Genomic DNA, 19,644 nt, shown 5'->3' on the forward strand with positions numbered 1-19,644 from the left:
AAAACCTTTGGCGGCGGGTCACGTTTCCTGGAAGTTAAACTGAGTCTTGGATTGTCAAGATTCTGCTTTCTCTCAAGGCTTTTGACAAAACAGCTGTGCAGAAACCATCATAACCCAGCTGCCCCCTTTTACTTTACTGCAATTCCTCATTCCAAGTCCTAGAGGCAACAACTGATGGAGAGACAAAGGAGAGAGTCAGGATAAGGACATAAACTGGTGCAACAGAGAGAAGAAGACAAGTTGACTTCAAGCAGAGCCTCTGTGGGGACAGCTTTATCGAACATAGCTCAGAGATACATATTAAAAACCATTTTCAGTTGCAAATCTAGACCCATAGCAACATCAAACCAAACCCTGCTTGATTAACAACTGCGTAAGAGAAGGGAAACTCTGGGAATGTTAAGCATGACAAGGGGTTTAAGATTCCTGTGTAGGCCTCTGTGGCCTTTGGCCCTTTTCAACCTTCTCACGTCAGTGAAGATGCTGGAATTTGGCGGAGCACCAGGGCAATGGGCACGCTACAGCCGCTGGGAAGCTGGATCGGTAGGCGAGTTGAGCTTCAGCCTCAAGACCAACATTAGCAAAGCCTTGGTGCTCTACCTGGATGATGGAGGCAACTGTGACTTTTTGGAGTTGCTGATTGCAGGCGGGCGCCTCCAGCTGCGCTTCGCCATCCACTGCGCCGAGCCTGCCACTCTGCACATGGAGACACGGATTAACGATGACCATTGGCACATGGTCTTGCTCACTCGAAACTTTCGCGAGACCCTTTTAATGGTGGATGGGGAGACCAAAGTAGCTGAAGTGAAGTCCAAGAGAAAGGAGATGGCAGTGGTCAGTGATCTATTTGTGGGTGGGATCCCACCTGATGTGCGCCTGTCTGCGCTAACGTCCAGCACAGTCAAGTATGAGCCACCATTCCAGGGGTTGATCTCCAATCTGAAGGTGGGGGAGATGCCTCCTACTTTGCTAAATAGCCAGGACATTCATAGCGACCTGGAATACCTCTGTACCAAACAGAACCCATGCTTCAATGGAGGGTTTTGCTCTATTCAGTATGGAGAGGTTCACTGTGACTGCACCCACACCCGATTCAAGGGGAAGTACTGCAAGGAAGGTAAGAAGTCAACACTCACCCTGCTTCTGTCTCATGGACCCTATTAATGAAGGTACTTCACAAAGCTTTGTTCATGATTAGTTAGTTCCCTCCCGGCAGATCCCGAGCAGCCGGGAAAGCAGGCCGACTGGGTGACTGTGAGGAGGAAGCGTAGTCCTAAACAGAAGCCCCGTATACACCGCCAACCCGTTCACATCTCTAACCGTTTTCCCCACTCGGCGACACACCCACTGAGGATCAAACTCTGGTTATTGGTGACTCTGTTTTGAGAGATGTGAAGCTAGCGACACCAGCAACCATAGTCAATTGTCTTCTGGGGGCCACAGCAGGCGACATTGAAAGAAATTTGAAACTGCTGGCTAAGGCTAAACGTAAATTTGGTAAGATTGTAATTCATGTCGGCAGTAATGACACCCGTTTACGCCAATCGGAGGTCACTAAAATTAATATTGAATCGGTGTGTAACTTTGCAAAAACAATGTCGGACTCTGTAGTTTTCTCTGGGCCCCTCCCCAATCGGACCGGGAGTGACATGTTTAGCTGCATGTTCTCCTTGAATTGCTGGCTGTCTGAGTGGTGTCCAAAAAATGAGGTGGTCTTCATAGATAATTGGCAAAGCTTCTGGGGAAAACCTGGTCTTGTTAGGAGAGACGGCATCCATCCCACTTTGGATGGAGCAGCTCTCATTTCTAGAAATCTGGCTAATTTTCTTAAATCCTCCAAACCGTGACTATCCAGGTTTGGGACCAGGAAGCAGAGTTGTAGTCTTACACACCTCTCTGCAGCTTCTCTCCCCCTGCCATCCCTCATTACCCCATCCCCGTAGAGACGGTGTCTGCTCCCAGACCACCAACAACCAGTAAAAATCTATTTAAGCATAAAAATTCAAAAAGAAAAAATAATATAGCACCTTCAACTGCACCACAGACTAAAACAGTTAAATGTGGTCTATTAAACATTAGGTCTCTCTCTTCTAAGTCCCTGTTAGTAAATGATATAATAATTGATCAACATATTAATTTATTCTGTCTTACAGAAACCTGGTTACAGCAGGATGATTATGTTAGTTTAAATGAGTCAACACCCCCAAGTCACACTAACTGCCAGAATGCTCGTAGCACGGGCCGAGGCGGAGGATTAGCAGCAATCTTCCACTCCAGCTTATTAATTAATCAAAATCCCAGACAGAGCTTTAATTAATTTGAAAGCTTGTCTCTTAGTCTTGTCCATCCAAATTGGAAGTCCCAAAAAACAGTTTTATTTGTTGTTATCTATCATCCTCCTGGTCGTTACTGTGAGTTTCTCTGTGAATTTTCAGACCTTTTGTCTGACTTAGTGCTTAGCTCAGATAAGATAATTATAGTGGGCGATTTTAACATCCACACAGATGCTGAGAATGACAGCCTCAACACTGCATTTAATCTATTGTTAGACTCGATTGGCTTTGCTCAAATTATAAATGAGTGCACCCACCACTTTAATCATACCTTAGATCTTGTTCTGACTTATGGTATGGAAATTGAAGACTTAACAGTATTCCCTGAAAACCCCCTTCTGTCTGATCATTTCTTAATAACATTTACATTTACTCTGATGGCCTACCCAGTAGTGGGGAATAAGTTTCATTAGAGTAGAAGTCTTTCAGAAAGCGCTGTAACTAGGTTTAAGGATATGATTCCTTCTTTATGTTCTCCAATGCCATATACCAACACAGGGCAGAGTAGCTACCTAAACTCTGTGAGTGAGATATATTATCTCGTCAATAGTTTTATATCCTCATTGAGGACAACTTTGGATGCTGTAGCTCCTCTGAAAAAGAGAGCCTTAAATCAGAAGTGTCTGACTCCGTGGTATAACTCACAAACTCGCAGCTTAAAGCAGATAACCCATAAGTTGGAGAGGAAATGGCATCTCACTAATTTAGAAGATCTTCACTTAGCCTGTAAAAAGAGTCTGTTGCTCTATAAAAAAGCCCTCCGTAAAGCTAGGACATCTTACTACTCATCACTAATTGAAGAAAATAAGAACAACCCCAGGTTTCTTTTCAGCACTGTAGCCAGGCTGACAAGGACATAGTCAGAGCTCTATTGAGCCGAGTATTCCTTTAACTTTAACTAGTAATGACTTCATGACTTTCTTTGCTAATAAAATTTTAACTATTAGAGAAAAAATTACTCATAACCATCCCAAAGACATATCGTTCTCTTTGGCTGCTTTCAGTGATGCCGGTATTTGGTTAGACTCTTTCTCTCCGATTGTTCTGTCTGAGTTATTTTCATTAGTTACTTCCTCCAAACCATCAACATGTCTATTAGACCCCATTCCTACCAGGCTGCTCAAGGAAGCCCTACCATTAATTAATGCTTCGATCTTAAATATGATCAATCTGTCTTTATTAGTTGGCTATGTACCACAGGCTTTTAAGGTGGCAGTAATTAAACCATTACTTAAAAAGCCATCACTTGACCCAGCTATCTTAGCTAATTATAGGCCAATCTCCAACCTTCCTTTTCTCTCAAAAATTCTTGAAAGGGTAGTTGTAAAACAGCTAACTGATCATCTGCAGAGGAATGGTCTATTTGAAGAGTTTCAGTCAGGTTTTAGAATTCATCATAGTACAGAAACAGCATTAGTGAAGGTTACAAATGATCTTCTTATGGCCTCGGACAGTGGACTCATCTCTGTGCTTGTTCTGTTAGACCTCAGTGCTGCTTTTGATACTGTTGAAGATAAAATTTTATTACAGAGATTAGAGCATGCCATAGGTAGTAAAGGCACTGCGCTGCGGTGGTTTGAGTCATATTTATCTAATAGAATACAATTTGTTCATGTAAATGGGGAATCTTCTTCACAGACTAAGGTTAATTATGGAGTTCCACAAGGTTCTGTGCTAGGACCAATTTTATTCACTTTTTTGCATTTGCGCAATATCTCTAAAATTAGAAAGGTCTTGTCTCAGAGTGATGCTGAAAAACTAATTCATGCATTTATTTCCTCTAGGCTGGACTATTGTAATTCATTATTATCAGGTTGTCCTAAAAGTTCCCTGAAAAGCCTTCAGTTAATTCAAAATGCTGCAGCTAGAGTACTGACGGGGACTAGAAGGAGAGAGCATATCTCACCCATATTGGCCTCTCTTCATTGGCGTCCTGTTAATTCTAGAATAGAATTTAAAATTCTTCTTCTTACTTATAAAGTTTTGAATAATCAGGTTCCATCTTATCTTAGGGACCTCGTAGTACCATATCACCCCAATAGAGCGCTTCGCTCTCAGACTGCAGGCTTACTTGTAGTTCCTAGGGTTTGTAAGAGTAGAATGGGAGGCAGAGCCTTCAGCTTTCAGGCTCCTCTCCTCTGGAACCAGCTCCCAATTCGGATCAGGGAGACAGACACCCTCTCTACTTTTAAGATTAGGCTTCAAACTTTCCTTTTTGCTAAAGCTTATAGTTAGGGCTGGATCAGGTGACCCTGAACCATCCCTTAGTTATGCTGCTATAGACTTAGACTGCTGGGGGGTTCCCATGATGCACTGAGTGTTTCTTTCTCTTTTTGCTCTGTATGCACCACTCTGCATTTAATCATTAGTGATTGATCTCTGCTCCCCTCCACAGCATGTCTTTTTCCTGGTTCTCTCCCTCAGCCCCAACCAGTCCCAGCAGAAGACTGCCCCTCCCTGAGCCTGGTTCTGCTGGAGGTTTCTTCCTGTTAAAAGGGAGTTTTTCCTTCCCACTGTAGTCAAGTGCTTGCTCACAGGGGGTCGTTTTGACAGTTGGGGTTTTTCTGTAATTATTTTATGGCTTTGCCTTGCAATATGAGGTGCCTTGGGGCAACTGTTTGTTGTGATTTGGCGCTATATAAATGAAATTGAATTGAATTGATGATTGTTGAGGTCAAAACCATCCTTCTGAGCTCCATTACATCAATCTCCATTTGAATTCTTGTGTCGCCACATTGACAAGCCAAAAGAAAATTTGTTTGTGGATGGATGGGTGCTGTAGCTCTGGTGCGCATGAATATTCTAATATAAGCTCTTTTTGACCTTTTCAAATCTCTTGCTCACATTTCAGTGAGATTGCTGGGAAAGGAAACCTTTTGTCGTAATGGTTTATGTAGGGTTTGTCACATTGAGACTTGAAATAGAGGAAGGAGAATGCCATCCTGATAATGGAAGTTCAGGCAGGTATTTGCCTACAATACTATTCTTAAAGTTGGGATACTGGTGTGACAGGTGGCCATTGAAGAACTGGCGTTAAGTAGGGGTCTTTGAGGTATCTTCTGTCGGTGTAGCTGTTGTAGTTTGTGGCAAGTGACAATGGTGAATAGATAGAAAAAGAAATGGTCATTTTCTAGTGTGGAAAAGTGTATCACCTGCTAACTGATACATGGTGGAACAATGCCATTGTCCAACATCCACTACCGTATGTTGACCTGCACAAGTATTTGGTTGACACTTCAGGTATTTGCATCTCTAGGTTTTATACCATGTAAGTAAGACTGTTTCAACATTGCTGTTGTTTTAAACACAGACCAAACCATTTCTTCCTCATAATGTTAGTCTTGAAATACACAATACATGACTGGAAAAGGTCAATAGAGGATTGGACAATGCCAAAGAGAACAGTCTGGAAAATACACAAATCAACACATGTTCAAGGGAAAAGAAGCTACATTTTGTGGCTTCCTAATGATTCCTAAGGAGTGACCCAAGCAGAGGGTCACCCCTTTGAGTCTGGTCTGCTTGAGATTTCTTCCTCAGAGGGAGTTTTTCCTTACCACTGTTGCTCTGGGGGTTAGTAAGGTTAGACCTTACTTGTGTGAAGTGCTTTGAGGCAACTCTGTTGTGATTTGGCGCTATAGAAATGAAAATAAATTGAAATTGAAATTGGGACAACAACGAAAATATATCAAAGCCAGTGGAGGGTGTACGCAGCCCGGAAGGTCATGGACTATAACTGGAATGTGACAATCATGGTTGCCCATGGATTGGATCCAGTGTGCAGTGTGATGATGTAATGGGCTGGAATGGTACTTGGAGTAGTATGTGATGAGTACAAAAACAACTGTAACCCAACCTTGGTGCTTCTGGAAAAGTTGGCAGGGATGTCAACACATCTAGTACAAATTTACAAACTTCACAGAAATGCAAGGGATTACCAATGGGGCGGGGGGTGGGGGGGATCCAAGATCTTAAAAATCCAGCCATGGTAACAACAAGACAACAGAAGAATGACTAAATACCTCAGTTCATTAAGGACACCCTTCCGGATCCTCGAAGGCCCACCAGGGTACGGAAATTGCTTCAAATTGTGACCTTCTGGAATTCATGCCCAGGAGAGTATAAATGGGCTTTGGCTGAACTGGCTGGTTCATTTCCCATTTAAATTGCGATTGTGACAATCAACTACAACACAGTTCCTTGGCAAATCTGTGACATATCCGCTTCTTTTCAAGAATTACATGCAGTTGCGTGTTCTGAGAGCGGCCGTTAGTTGGCAGCTCCAGACCGGCTGCTCGGCTAAATCTAACAAGTCATGGTACAAAGTACCCAGACGAGCAGTCCCGAGAAGAAATATTTGTTTTAAGCCATATTTTTGAAGAAAACCTTCCCAGGAAGTGTGCTAGACTTTAAATTGTACAGTCTGACTTGATATTGTGTGGCTAAGAATTCCTTGAAAACAATAACTGACAAAAAAAAAATGTGCTGAAGTTGAAATGAGAGTTTGGTGCCAAAATAAATAAATAAATAAATAAATAATAATAATGCGCATTGCAAGTCTGGTGTTCTCTTGTTCATTCTTCTGCCTTTCCCAACCTTTTCTTTGGGGCATTCATTCTTCTACCCTGCTCTTCGCTTGTGCTCCTCCACTGTCAGCTCTGTCAAACTCTGTTCTCTCACAAACCCTTTCTCCCTCTTTCACTGACACAACCCATTTCCATATCTGTGCGCTTTATCCCTCTCGCGCGTCTTCATCCATCTCTCTTGTTTCTGCTCATCCCACAGCATTTCCTTCACCCGTCTCCTACCTTCCCTTCTCAAGGCTATCGGCGCTTTCCATCTCTTTTCACCTCCCCCTCGCTCCCGATTTCACTCCCTCACTCCACTTATCTCTTTTTCACCTTTACCCGCTGTCAGCGCTTTACGCTCCGGTGTCCCCTCCTCCTCCCCCTCCCGCACTTCTCTCTCCTCTCTCTTTCATCCTGTCTGAATCTCCACACCTCGTTCATATTTTTCATTCTATATGCGGAAAATCTGGCTAACATCAACTGTTCCGTCTTGATCATGTTTAACTGACGGAGGGGGGATTATTTCAACCTCGGCTCTGCAAATTTTTGCTGGTATAACACAAAGACACAAACACTCAACAAATAGGCTAATTTTTTCCTGTTGTGGACAAGCCGTGAGACTAAACACCACCACAAAAACAGATTATTGGACTTGATGCAAGGTTTGATCATCACTTGAACAAAAGGGGGGGGGTGAACAACAGGGGGCCTCGATTGCACTGTCCAACTGGGACACATGCAAATGTGCAGTTAAAATTGGTCAAATGCACATTGGAGCATGAATTTCCGAACAATTACATCTCATGACAGCATGACTTCATTGGCAGCGTTCTTCTGGAACAAAGTTGAAAAAGACAGTCATGTCCTTTAGTGCAGCGGGTAAGTGAAATGTTCTTTCAAATGATGGTACAAGCACCAAATTTAGTAAAACAGATAAATAATAAAACAAATATGTGTTCGGGAAAAACAAACAAAAAAAACACGACAGCCATCTTGAAAAAAATGGCTGCCATTCTACCATATTAATTTGCAAAGAATGCCAACACGTGGATCAATTTGGATGATCTCTGTGTGTCGAGTTCTAGATTTTTGACTATGAAGAAACTGTGACACCCAGTGGGCTGGTGTTTATCTCCAGCTATCATAGTGTTAAATGGTTGAGAGTCTATGACGCCCCCTGAATGGGACACCAGTCCCTTGCAGGTTACTTCCCCAACCAAGATTAATAATTTACAGATGAGTTGACGATGAAGATGTAGAATAAGTGTCTTCTCCAAGGACACAGACAAGTTGCAAGAATAAGACTCAAAGCCAGGTAAACATTTTTGGCAGTCCAACTTCCCACGGACTCAACGGCTGTATTGTCAACTGGCACCATATGCAGCCTTCTTGGAAGACAGTATGATTAGCATGCTCACGTAATACTGTGACAATTGGGTAATGGCCTGTGCCGTTTCAAATTTGGATTCTATGTAGTTAATCCTTTAATGTTCAGCTCAACCGTTTGGTAGCGCATATTGATATCTACTACACGCTATTGAAATTTCAAGAGTTAATATATATATATATATATATATATATATATATATATATATATATATATATATATTCCACCCAAAGTATGGCTCAGGAAATTTGGAATGAACAAAAATAAATTACAAAGAAAAGGTCAAAGAGAAAATTTCAGTTGAATAATTTGTGTGTTTGAGTAAAATAGTAACGTGGCAGCTATGAATAATTTAAGGACATTTTTTTCCACTCTAGTTACAGTGTTAAAGGACTGAGCCAAGGTAATTTTATTGGTAACAAGGTTTCAAAACATGCATTTCTTTTTTTTTTTTTCAAGAAAATTCTAAGTTGTGTACAACAGAAACTTGGGGTCCTTTGTTAACCCACAAAATGTTAATTATTTGCAAACCGTTAAGTGCAAAACGTGAATATTGAAAACATATCTCCCAAAACGTGAATGCAGGTTTCACAAAACGTAAATATCATTCATCATATATATTTATTTTTGTCTGTTTAAGTAGTTTACGGGTCAATTACTGCAGGAAAGCCCCCCGTCCCGCTGGGTGTGTCCTGCTCCGGGGACAGTGTCAGGTGAGGAGTTTGACTGGGACAGTCCACCTGTCAAACTCACCGAGGATGGAAACCTCCCACTCCGATAAACGGCTCAATAATCTTAAGAGAAACATTGTAGAAAAACCAACAACACTAGTTTGTAACCTCGGGAAGGTAGACAACAAGCTATTAACCTTATTTATCCATATAAGCCATCCTCTGAGCTGAAGAAATAGTATTGACCTGAACGAACAGGCGGCGGAGAAACGGAAGCTTAGGGACCGTCTACAAAGTTCAAAACAAAAAGACACTAGAAAATATTCAATAAATCCCATAAACTACTTAAACTGAATATATTTATAATGATATTCACATTTTGTGAGACCCACATTCACGTGTTGGGAGATATTTTTTCAATAGTCACATTTTGCAATCAACGGTTTGCGGATAATTCATGCTTTGCATCCGATTCACGTTTTGGGGGTTAACCCTCTGGGGTCCGAAGGGTATTTTTTGGACAGTTCACTTGCCTGGCATAAATGTTTTATTATAGCTGTTAACTGTTAACTACTGCTGTTGGATTTTGGAAAACCATGTGACGGTAAACCAATTCCGATTGGACACTCACATTGCGCACGTCATCACACAGCTTCTATGAGGAGTACAAAGATGGCCGATGGCTGGCTCGGAACTCTGCGGCGTTAACTTTACAGCAACAAAAATAAAAAAAGTAAGTTTCTATCTCATATCATTAAAAAGTTATTTATAAAATAGTAAAGCTTGGTCTTAGCCATTGTACACGACGGTGTCGGCCCCAGAGGGTTAACACCCTTTGAGTAATTTAATACAAAAACTGCTCTCTAGGTTCAGTGATTGTTGAGCTCCAGCATTGGTCAGTGGTTCCTTAGATTCGACTAGTTCATTATTGTTGGGTCATTACATTGTTAACACTTTAGTCGGTGGCAAAGTGTTCCAAATTTGTACCTTGCAAATAATTCAACACGAAAATTAATGTCGTACCACCACTTCTTCCTGAGATATGGCATACGTACAAACATTTCCTTTTTGATTTTTTTTATTATTATTATTCAATCTGTCCATATTTTCCAAACAGTTTTAAACTTGTTATCCGATTCATAGCTGAGGTGGTTCCTGCTTTGTCTTGTGTGATGAAATGGTTTAAAATGACTGAATATTCAAACATGAATAATGGCTAGTTGCGCTTACGTGCCAATCCTTTGAAGTTTTGCATTTTGGTGCTCGAGCAGACAGTAAATGGGGGAAAAAACCCAAACAATACACTGTTAACATTGGATTTTTCTTTCTGATAGCCGACATTGGCAACTGGTATTCAAATCAAAGCCTAAATTGTCTTGTTGCTGAACATTTCCAGTCTTTATTAGCAGCTTTAGCTGACAGATTTCTTTCATCTCCTGGTGTTTTCTTCATACCTTGAAGCATGGATAACAATGCCCCTGCTGGACGGCCATATGTTTGCCTCTTTCTGTCTCTTATACCACCCAATTCCTCCCAATTCTTCAGGCCCTTCCCGCTCGCCCTCGTCGTGCCGTCTCTGTGTCAGATTGCTGTGCGGTGGCTGGAAGCAAATACTGCTCAATGGCTGTTGGCTAAATTGAGAGTAGAATACCAACGCGACACTACAGTGACTGCAGGAAACATTTGTCCTTTTGAAATGGAGACGGAGAGAGAGAGGTGATGATGATAGAGGTAAGGAGAATGAAACAGAACCAGAGAGCTTATCAACAGTGAACAGCAGATAAAAGAGCCAGAAAGTGAAAGACAGCATGAAGATATTCTTTTGCTCTGTGTTAATTTATTTTCAGAGACCTCGTCTGTGAATTGGGTCATTATGACTGACTGCTCATGGAGTAGAGTATTTATTCAGTTTATCTTGATTGTGCAAAGAGAATTTAAAGGTCTCTGTTAGTTCGGTCAAGACAGCTTAGATGTCTGTGCTAACACATCCCCATTTTGTAGTGTTAGTTTACTGCTAGAGGAAACTGGTCTAAAACAGCTCTTGCACATGGCTGAGTTTGAAGACGAGTTTTCACAAGGCTCATGTGTGTCCCAGAGGGAGTTTGGTATGCTGCTCAGCATAAATCAGCATGAGTTAGGGAAGGTCAGTTCAACTTATGTCGGTTTTGAACATGTACAAAATTTTAGGGTGCTCGCCCGGATTCGGAGTGGCGACCACTTTGGCCACTTTGTGTGCAGATTTGGTGGCCCAGTCCAGTGTAGGCTTAATGAATATAATGAATGAGATATCAAGAGTTATGGATAATGTGAACACCCAGTTTTTTTATCATGTTGACTCCAAATGAAATGGGCTGACAATGAGTAAGCATGGCTTAAAATTTCATTACCATTGATCCAACAGATCAATAGAAAAAGAAAAACAAGTGTTTTTGCTTCACTTATGAGCCTCTTGGACATGTCTGGCTTTAACGCAGGGTGCTATTTCCTAGTCGCACGTTGGTGGATGCATAGTTGAAGTTACTCTGTAGTTAGTTTTTTTATTCCAAAGCTTACATCTGGTGACCACAAAGACCTCCGCTGCTTGTTGTCACTGGTTTCTCTTTGGTTGACTGTTAGCAGGATTGGGCTAAAAATAATAAATCGGTTTTAATAACACTTGGTGTGGTTGGGTGTAGACCAAAGAAAAAGACAATTCTGGTGTAAATCCACAGAGAGGATCAATGGACAGAAAACAGAATCAACAGTTCACATCCAAGAATGAAAGGAGATCTGTGATTAAGGATTAAATGTTAATCATCAAAGGTCACAATTTACCATTACCGATTGTGATCAGAGGTCAGCAATCCATGTGAAATCTCAGCATTGATCAGGCTCAAAATGCAGCAATCAGGATAATGAGTCAGTAACAAGAACCAAGGACTAAAAGTCAGGAACATGATCAAAGATTAGAAATCATGGTCAAAGTCCATCCATTAGTGAAGATCAGCTATTGAGATAAAAGACCAGTCATGAGGATCAATGACTGGTAATCAGGATCAAATGTCACCACTCACAATCAAAGTTCAGGTTCATGATAAAAACACAATGATTAATATCAAAGGTCAGAAATCATTATCCAAATTCCACAGTCAGGATCAAAGATCAGTTATCAGGATCAAAGGTCAATGATCAGGGCTAAAGTTTGGACATTCATATCTATTTTCCACAATCAGTATCAAAGATCAGCTGACATGATCAAATTTTAATGCTCAGGAGCAAAATTCAGGCTCACAATAAAATGTCAATGATCAGGATCAGAGTTTAGAAGTCAGTATCCAGTTTTCACAATCAGGATCAAAGATCAGAAGTCAGCATTTATATGCCACAATCAGGATCAAAGGTAATCTGTCATGATCGAAGTTCAATGATCAGTTAAATAATAACAATGAGTAAGAAAGTTCAGGCTCACAACGAAAGGGAAATGATCAGGATCAATATTCAGGCTCATGATCAAATGGCAATCAGGAGCAAAATTCAAGAGTCAGCATCAAATGTCAATGATCAGGTAAGCATCAAAGATTTGTATCAAAAATCAAATCAGTATGACACACAGAAGCATGCACTCAAACAAATGCTGTTCTGCTCAGTCCATCTAAAGATTCAGTATACTCTAAACAAAACACAACATTGAAAAAAAATATTATTGTTTGACTGATTGACCCATATGGCTAAACACCCATATGGGTAATATGGGTGTTTAGCATTCAAAATAGTGTGTGTGTGTGTGTGTGTGTGTGTGTGTGTGTGTGTGTGTGTGTGTGTGTGTGTGTGTGTGTGTGTGTGTGTGTGTGTGTGTGTGTGTGTGTGTGTGTGTGTGTGTGTGGACCAATTCATTTAATCATTTAATAGGCAGTGTGAAATGCACTTTGATAAATTATTGGAGTGGTGTTGCTCTGCCAAAAACAAGTTTGCAGGCAGCAACCAGTTTATTCATTTATTTAGGTCTTGAGAATGTTTTATGCGATTTAAAAATTTATAAACATGACTTTAATGTTGAAATATTCCTGTGGCTGTCATGCTGTATTCATGTTGTTGCAACAAATGGGAAAACTGCAATTACAACACAAACAAACTCACTTAATTCTCACAATTTCTGAAGCACCGACATACTTCATGAAATACACAAGGTGCCATTTGGGCTTCAAAGCTATATTAGCTTCCTCCATCTGCTACTACAAGCAACAGGTTGATTGTTGTCATGTCCCAAGGTTCTTGAAATGGAGCAATATCCCCACCTGGTGGAGATTTCCCATTAATGCAGGTGCAATAGAATTCATGTAGGTTCACCAAGAGCTTCAGTACAATATATCTTTCTCTGTCTGTCATGCTAACCAAGTGTTGGTGCATTTTCCAGGCGTTGCATCATGTAGCTGATTTTCATCACCTGTCCACAATCATCTCACTTGCTTATAAGCTCTGGTTCAGCCTCTCCACCTTCGCCAGAAACACAGTAATTGCAACATCGTACCTGGCCTCCCTATCTGTAAAAATCGCATCATTTGTTGGGTTCACCGCCAATAGTGGTGCGGCGCCTCTCATATTGTCTGTGTCGTCTGTGTCCTCAGTTTATTGCAATATCTCAAAAACTATGTGATAACTTTTTTTCTAATTTCGCAAGGGCATAATATGGGTCATTGACATTGTTACTGTCTAAACATTATGTTCGTAGATTCCTTTGTTTGGAAATGGCGGCAATTTTTTTGCCGAAAACAGCCAATTTGGGTATTTGGACCCAATTTTCTCAAAAACTGTCATAACATTTCTTTTAATATAACAAGGACTCAATACCACTCGATACCATAGTGGTCGGTCTCATCTCCGGAGGTGATGAGGCTGCCTACAGAGAGGAGATCCGGCAGCTGGCAGCCTGGTGCTCAGACAACAACCTCGCTCTGAACACTAGGAAGACCAGAGAGATCCTCATTGACTTCAGGAAACACTGCACCGACCCTGCCCCCCTTCTCATCAACGGCAAGCCTGTGGAAAGGGTCCACACCTTCAGGTATCTTGGCGTTCTCATCTCAGACTGCATCTCCTGGTCCAACAACATCTCTTCTATCCTCAAGAAGGCTCAGCAGCGGCTACACTTCCTGAGAGTCCTCAGGAAGTACAACCTCAACACCGACCTGCTGCTGGCCTTCTACCGCTCATCCATTGAGAGCCTGCTGACATACTGCATCACAGTATGGTTTGGCAGCTCCACCGCTGCTGACAGGGAGAGAATGCAGAGGGTTGTTAAGGCAGCACAGAAGATCATTGGCCGCCCTCTCCCCTCCCTGTTGGACATTTACACCTCCCGCTGCCTCAGCAGAGCCAAAGCGATCTCCAAAGACTGCTTTCACCCTGGCTCTGCCCAGTTTGACCTGATGCCCTCAGGGAGGTGCTACAGGCTCACAAGGACAAAAACAAACAGACTGAAAAACAGTTTCCCCCCCAAAGCCATAACCACATTGAACTCTAGCATGCACTGATCCTCCTCGTGCGATAACCCAATCATCCATAGACAATATATTTATATCCTAGCCGCACCTTGCACTAGTGTCAATTGTATATATATTTTTCCTTACATTGTTGAATTTTTCTTTATATCTTGTTTTTGATACATACTCTTGTACGATTTTTATCTCTTTTTTTGCACTATTTTTATTTTTATTCTATTTTACTGCACTGCAACTGGATGGCCCTAATCTCGTTGTACCAATGTATAATGACAATAAAAGGCATTCTGATTCTGATTCTGATATTGGTCATTGACATTGTTCCCCTCCCTAAAGTATTTGCATTGACTCATTCGTTTGGAAATGGCAGCCATTTTTATGCAGTAAATGGCCATTTTTCCTTAGGCCTCAATTGAGCCGGGAGCCCACAGGGCCCTTGGCACTATAGTTTCATGTTGCTCTTCTCTCGTTTTCTGACCCGACTTGTTTCCTCATTCCCAGTGTTCCGGTTTCCTGACAGGTCCGTGGGCAGCCACTTGGTTCTGTTTTCCTGCCACTACACCTGTTCTCTTCCAGTCTGTATCTCCGGCCTCCTGTGTCTCCAGCAACATTCCAAAATCCTTTGTACAATTATTACAATAAATTGTTACTTTGCTTTTTACAACAGCTCCCTGATTTTTGGGTCCAATCTTGGTTTGATCAACCAGTTTGTGTTCGGCTATTTGGACAATATCCTCATCTTCTCTAATAACCTCGAAGAAAACACCACTCATGTCCGTCTGGTTCTCCAGCGTTTGCTGCAGAACCGTTTGTTTTAAAGCTGAAAAATATGATTTCCATGAAGATACCATCTTCTTCCTTGGTTTTGTCTTCTCTAGGAATCAAATCAAGCGTGATCTGGGTAAAGTCAGTGCCATTACTCAATGGGCCAGACCTACAACTGTTAAACACCTTCAGCAGTTCCTGAGTTTTGCCAATTTTTACCGCCGCTTTATTTATAACTTCAGTCAGATCATAGTCCCACTTACCAAGCTTACTTCATCCAAAGTACCCTTCAGTTGGTCCACTAATGCTGAAAAAGCATTCAATACACACAGTTTCTCCTCAGCTCCCATATTCATCCAACTAGGCCTGGACTGCCAGGTTATTATGGAGGCTGAAGCCTCCGACATCTGTGTTGGAGCCATCCTGTCTCTGTGAGCTGAGGGTGACAATCATCTCCATCCTTGCCCTTCTTCTCCCGACATCTGTGTCTCGCAGAGTAGAACTATGATGTGGGCAACCGGGAACTCCTGGTGGTCAAGGAGGCACTTGAGGAGTGGAGACACTGGATGGAAGGTACTGTGGTTCAGTTCATTGAATGGACAGACTACAAAAACCTAACATACATCCAGTCAGCTAATCCCCTCACGTCCAGGCAGGCCATGTGGTCTCTCTTTTTTTGGATGACTTAACTTCACCATCACCTACCGGCCAGGTTCCAAGAGTACAAAACCTGATGCACTCTCTCATCGGTTCAGCCCTGCAGACCAGCCCTCACCTCCATACTGGATTTTCTCCATGGATGTTGTGGTGGGTGTTCTCACCTGGAATATTGAGAGAGTTGTCCGGGAGGCAAAATGCCAGCATCTCAATCTCGCTCAATCTCGGAGGATGACGTCCTGGAAGGCTGTTTGTTCCTCCCAAAGCCCACTCCCAAGTCCTATAGTTCTGTCATAACTCCAAACTCTCCTGCCACCCTGGCATTCATAGAATACTGGACATTGTTAATCACTATTTCTAGTGACCCACTGTCCAGGGAAATATGAGGAATTTTGTTCAGGCCTGCACCATCTGTGCCAGGGGCCAGCCATCACACCAGCCTCTGGCTGGCCTCAGTCTCTGGTTTCCATCTTCCCATCCATTGTTCAAGTAAGCTCTCTCCTGTTGAGTGTTCTCTTTGTTGTCAGCCTTACTTATTCCCAGTCCAGGAAGACGATGTAGCCATGCCATCAATCGGCGGATGTGGAAGGCGGCCCATTCTGCTGTGCTCCAAATGAGGGACAGGACCCAATACCATGTAGATCGGCATTGTACCCCAGCACCGACTGGACCAGGAGGTGTGGTTATCAGCGAAGGACTTCCCTCTCAAGTCTGAGTCCCCACAAACTGGCACCACACTTCATCAGCCCATTTGTGGTGGACTGTTTACTCAGCCCGGCAGCAGTCCGGCTACGTCTGCCCCAGTCTCTTAGGATTCATCCCACACTCCAGGTCTCCCGCATCAAACCTATGCACACTAGTCTGTTAGGCCCTCCAGCTGATCCCCCTCGTACCACCCGGATTGTAGATGGTCACCCCGCTTGGACTGGTTCAGCTTCTCCACCTTCGCCAGAAACTCAGTAATCACTATGTAGTATCTGGCCTACCTGTCTGTAAAGATAACATTTTTTCATGTTGCTCTTGTCTTCTTGTTTCCAGCATTCCAGTCTCTTTTCAGCTGTGTTGGTGGCCACCTGGTTCTGGTTTCCTGCCACTACTGTACACATGTTCTTGTCCAGTCTGTCTCCATCCTCCTGGGTCTCCTTCAATATTCCAGAATCCCTTGTACAATTATTACAATAATTTGTTACTTTGCTTTTCACAACAGCTCCCGGCTTTTTGTGTCCAATCTTAGTTTGATCGGCTCGGCTGTAACAGAAGGTTGTGCCATTTTATCAAAAAATGTTAAGGTCTCAATTTTCAGACTTTCAGTTTTTTACATTTCCTTTTAATTGTTCATGATATGATACAATTCTTTGTTTAATGTTGACATCAATTTTCCGTGATGAATTGGAATAAGCTTCGAGTATACGTTTCATGTGTTGCAGCTGACGGATACACTCTCTGCTCTCCTTCTGTTCACCACTGGGGGTGGTACCACATGAGGCAACAGAAAGTGTTGCACAGAAGAATCCCAGAAGCAAAAGCCATCTTGTTAGCATAGCGCAAATAGCATAGCATAACGTTCCCCATTCTGAACCGATGTCACAGTATTCACAATCTGTGAACGCAACACAAAATTCAAACGGGTACATTTACAGGTTGTACCTCTGAGCATCATGTCGATGTTATCTCACAAAGCTAACTTTGCTGCGGCCACTCTTGCAAGAGCCTGGCGGTAATCTTTGAACTTTTATAAGAGTTTGAAGATGAGGATGTCGCAAGCCATAAATTAAACTCATGTTTAGTCCGCACACTTTTCATTTTGACCGCTTGGAAGTCAATCACTTACCGCCTGTAAGAGCTGCGCGAACGTGTGTATACAAAGTTATACACGCTTTTCCTATTAGCCTGCATTTTAAGTCGCCGTGGACATGCCTTCCACCATTAGGGGCTGTAATTAAAGCAGCTTTGCACCTCTACAGGCCACGTTTTCATCATTCATGGCAACCGCAGCTTTGTTGTTGGTAAAATAATCCCCAAAAAGAATGGCTACAAGGCGGCTACACGCTCTAAATGTGGGGTAATTAGAGGTTAAAGGAATTTGTGATGTTAGCACACCCACTGACTCTAGATTCACTCAAGACTGTGAAGTTATTTGTCTTGATTTTTTTTAAACCTACTTCATAAACATCATCAAATGGGGGAAAATGTCCAATTTTATATAAAAATAAATTATTTTGCAACAGTAAAACGGTACTTTATTGAATGTTATTTATCTTGAATAAAAACACATTTAAAATGGTTTCTGTGGCCACTTCAGTGTATAAATTTGCAAAGGCGCTGGTAGTTGAATTTAATCATTCAATAAAATATTAAATCTGAGCAATTACTGGTTTTATTTTGAAAACATTATTGCGTTGCACATAAAAACTCATTAGATGATGGAAGCATAACTTTTTTACTACAAATCTACTACTACTCCTATTACTTATTAATGGAGGAAATCAGTATGTTATTTTGTTATTGGAGATACAGCACTGTGTAAAAAAAAATAATTTAGAGTCTAATTAAATAATTTACAGTCAGGTCCGTATGGATTTGGACATTGACAGTTTTTGTAGTTTTGTACACGACCACAATGGAGATGAAATGAAACAATCAAGATGTGTTTGTAGTGCAGACTTAGTTTTAACCTCCGAAGACTTGAACTTGTGTGGTGGAATTTTTACAAGAGACAATCGACGTGCTAACGACAAACATATTATGATGATATGTTTGCCAGAAGATGATTATGTTGTGCATTGCTGATAACATTTAAGAGAAGTTTCGAATTATAGATATATGCTCTTTTTGCACAGACTAGTTAATATATAGAAAAACACACCTGATATATTCAAATGTTGTATGGAAAAAAGATGTGTGAAAACTGTATGCTTTTTTTTAATGCCATGAGACGACAAATTGAAATTCAAGCTGAAAATAAATGGACTGCATTTATATAGCGTTTTTCCATCTGCATCAGATGCTCAAAGCACCTTACAATAATGCCTCACATTCATTTTGCCCAGTGTATCACTGTCATTTTCTACTCACAATAAAAAATCTCAGAAGTTCTAATGGAACTTTTTCCACTTTAAAAAAAAATATGGGCATAAACGGGTTAACGTTAGCTAAAATCCATTTTTTTTGGGTAACACCAACAAATTTCCCAATATTTATACAAAGTTTCAGTAAGTACATAAGCGGAATAAAATATTATATTTTCCCATAATTTATATGTTTCATTAAGTACATAAGCTGACCAAAATCTTATATTTGCTGTGGGTTCAAGTTTAAACTGTGTTCAGGAAGTGGGATAATAATTTGCCGTTTCAAATATTCTAAATGTTCTGTTTAATTTTATTTAACTCTCTTCCAATAACCTGTTTAATAGGAATCCTATTTTCATAACAGTGATAATAAAACTGATTTTTTTTATATATATATTCAAATAATACTATAACATAAGTACACCTCTTTTTATATCCCACCTTCAAACACAGCCACATACGACCATCCACAAGAAATTTACTTATGCTCCCAATTTTCTATGGGAATACAAACTTCCTACTGGCACTGCACTAGTAGATATGAAGGGCTGATTCTAAGATCATGAAAATGCATAAAACCTTTGCATTTTAGACTAATGAGCAGATCTTTATGGATACTATATTCAATTTATGCTAGTACACGCCATTAAGTCCTGCACAATCTAGATTTAAAAATATCAAAACTCACATTTATACCAAAACAACTGGGTGCTTG

General features: G+C 41.3%; 1 protein-coding gene across 1 annotated transcript in view; it reads left to right on the forward strand.

Annotated features, from left to right (window-relative positions):
• The first annotated feature begins 371 nt into the window (after positions 1 to 371).
• LOC117505417 (neurexin-2-like) overlaps positions 372 to 19,644 on the forward strand; it is a 342,446-nt gene continuing 323,173 nt past the window's right edge. The window contains exon 1 of the mRNA XM_034165061.1: positions 372 to 1,117. Coding sequence (XP_034020952.1) covers positions 397 to 1,117 — 721 coding nt within the window. The 5' untranslated portion in view covers positions 372 to 396. The remainder of the gene's footprint in view (positions 1,118 to 19,644) is intronic.

The sequence above is a fragment of the Thalassophryne amazonica genome, chromosome 23, assembly GCF_902500255.1.
Source record: "Thalassophryne amazonica chromosome 23, fThaAma1.1, whole genome shotgun sequence".
Lineage (NCBI taxonomy): Eukaryota > Metazoa > Chordata > Actinopteri > Batrachoidiformes > Batrachoididae > Thalassophryne > Thalassophryne amazonica.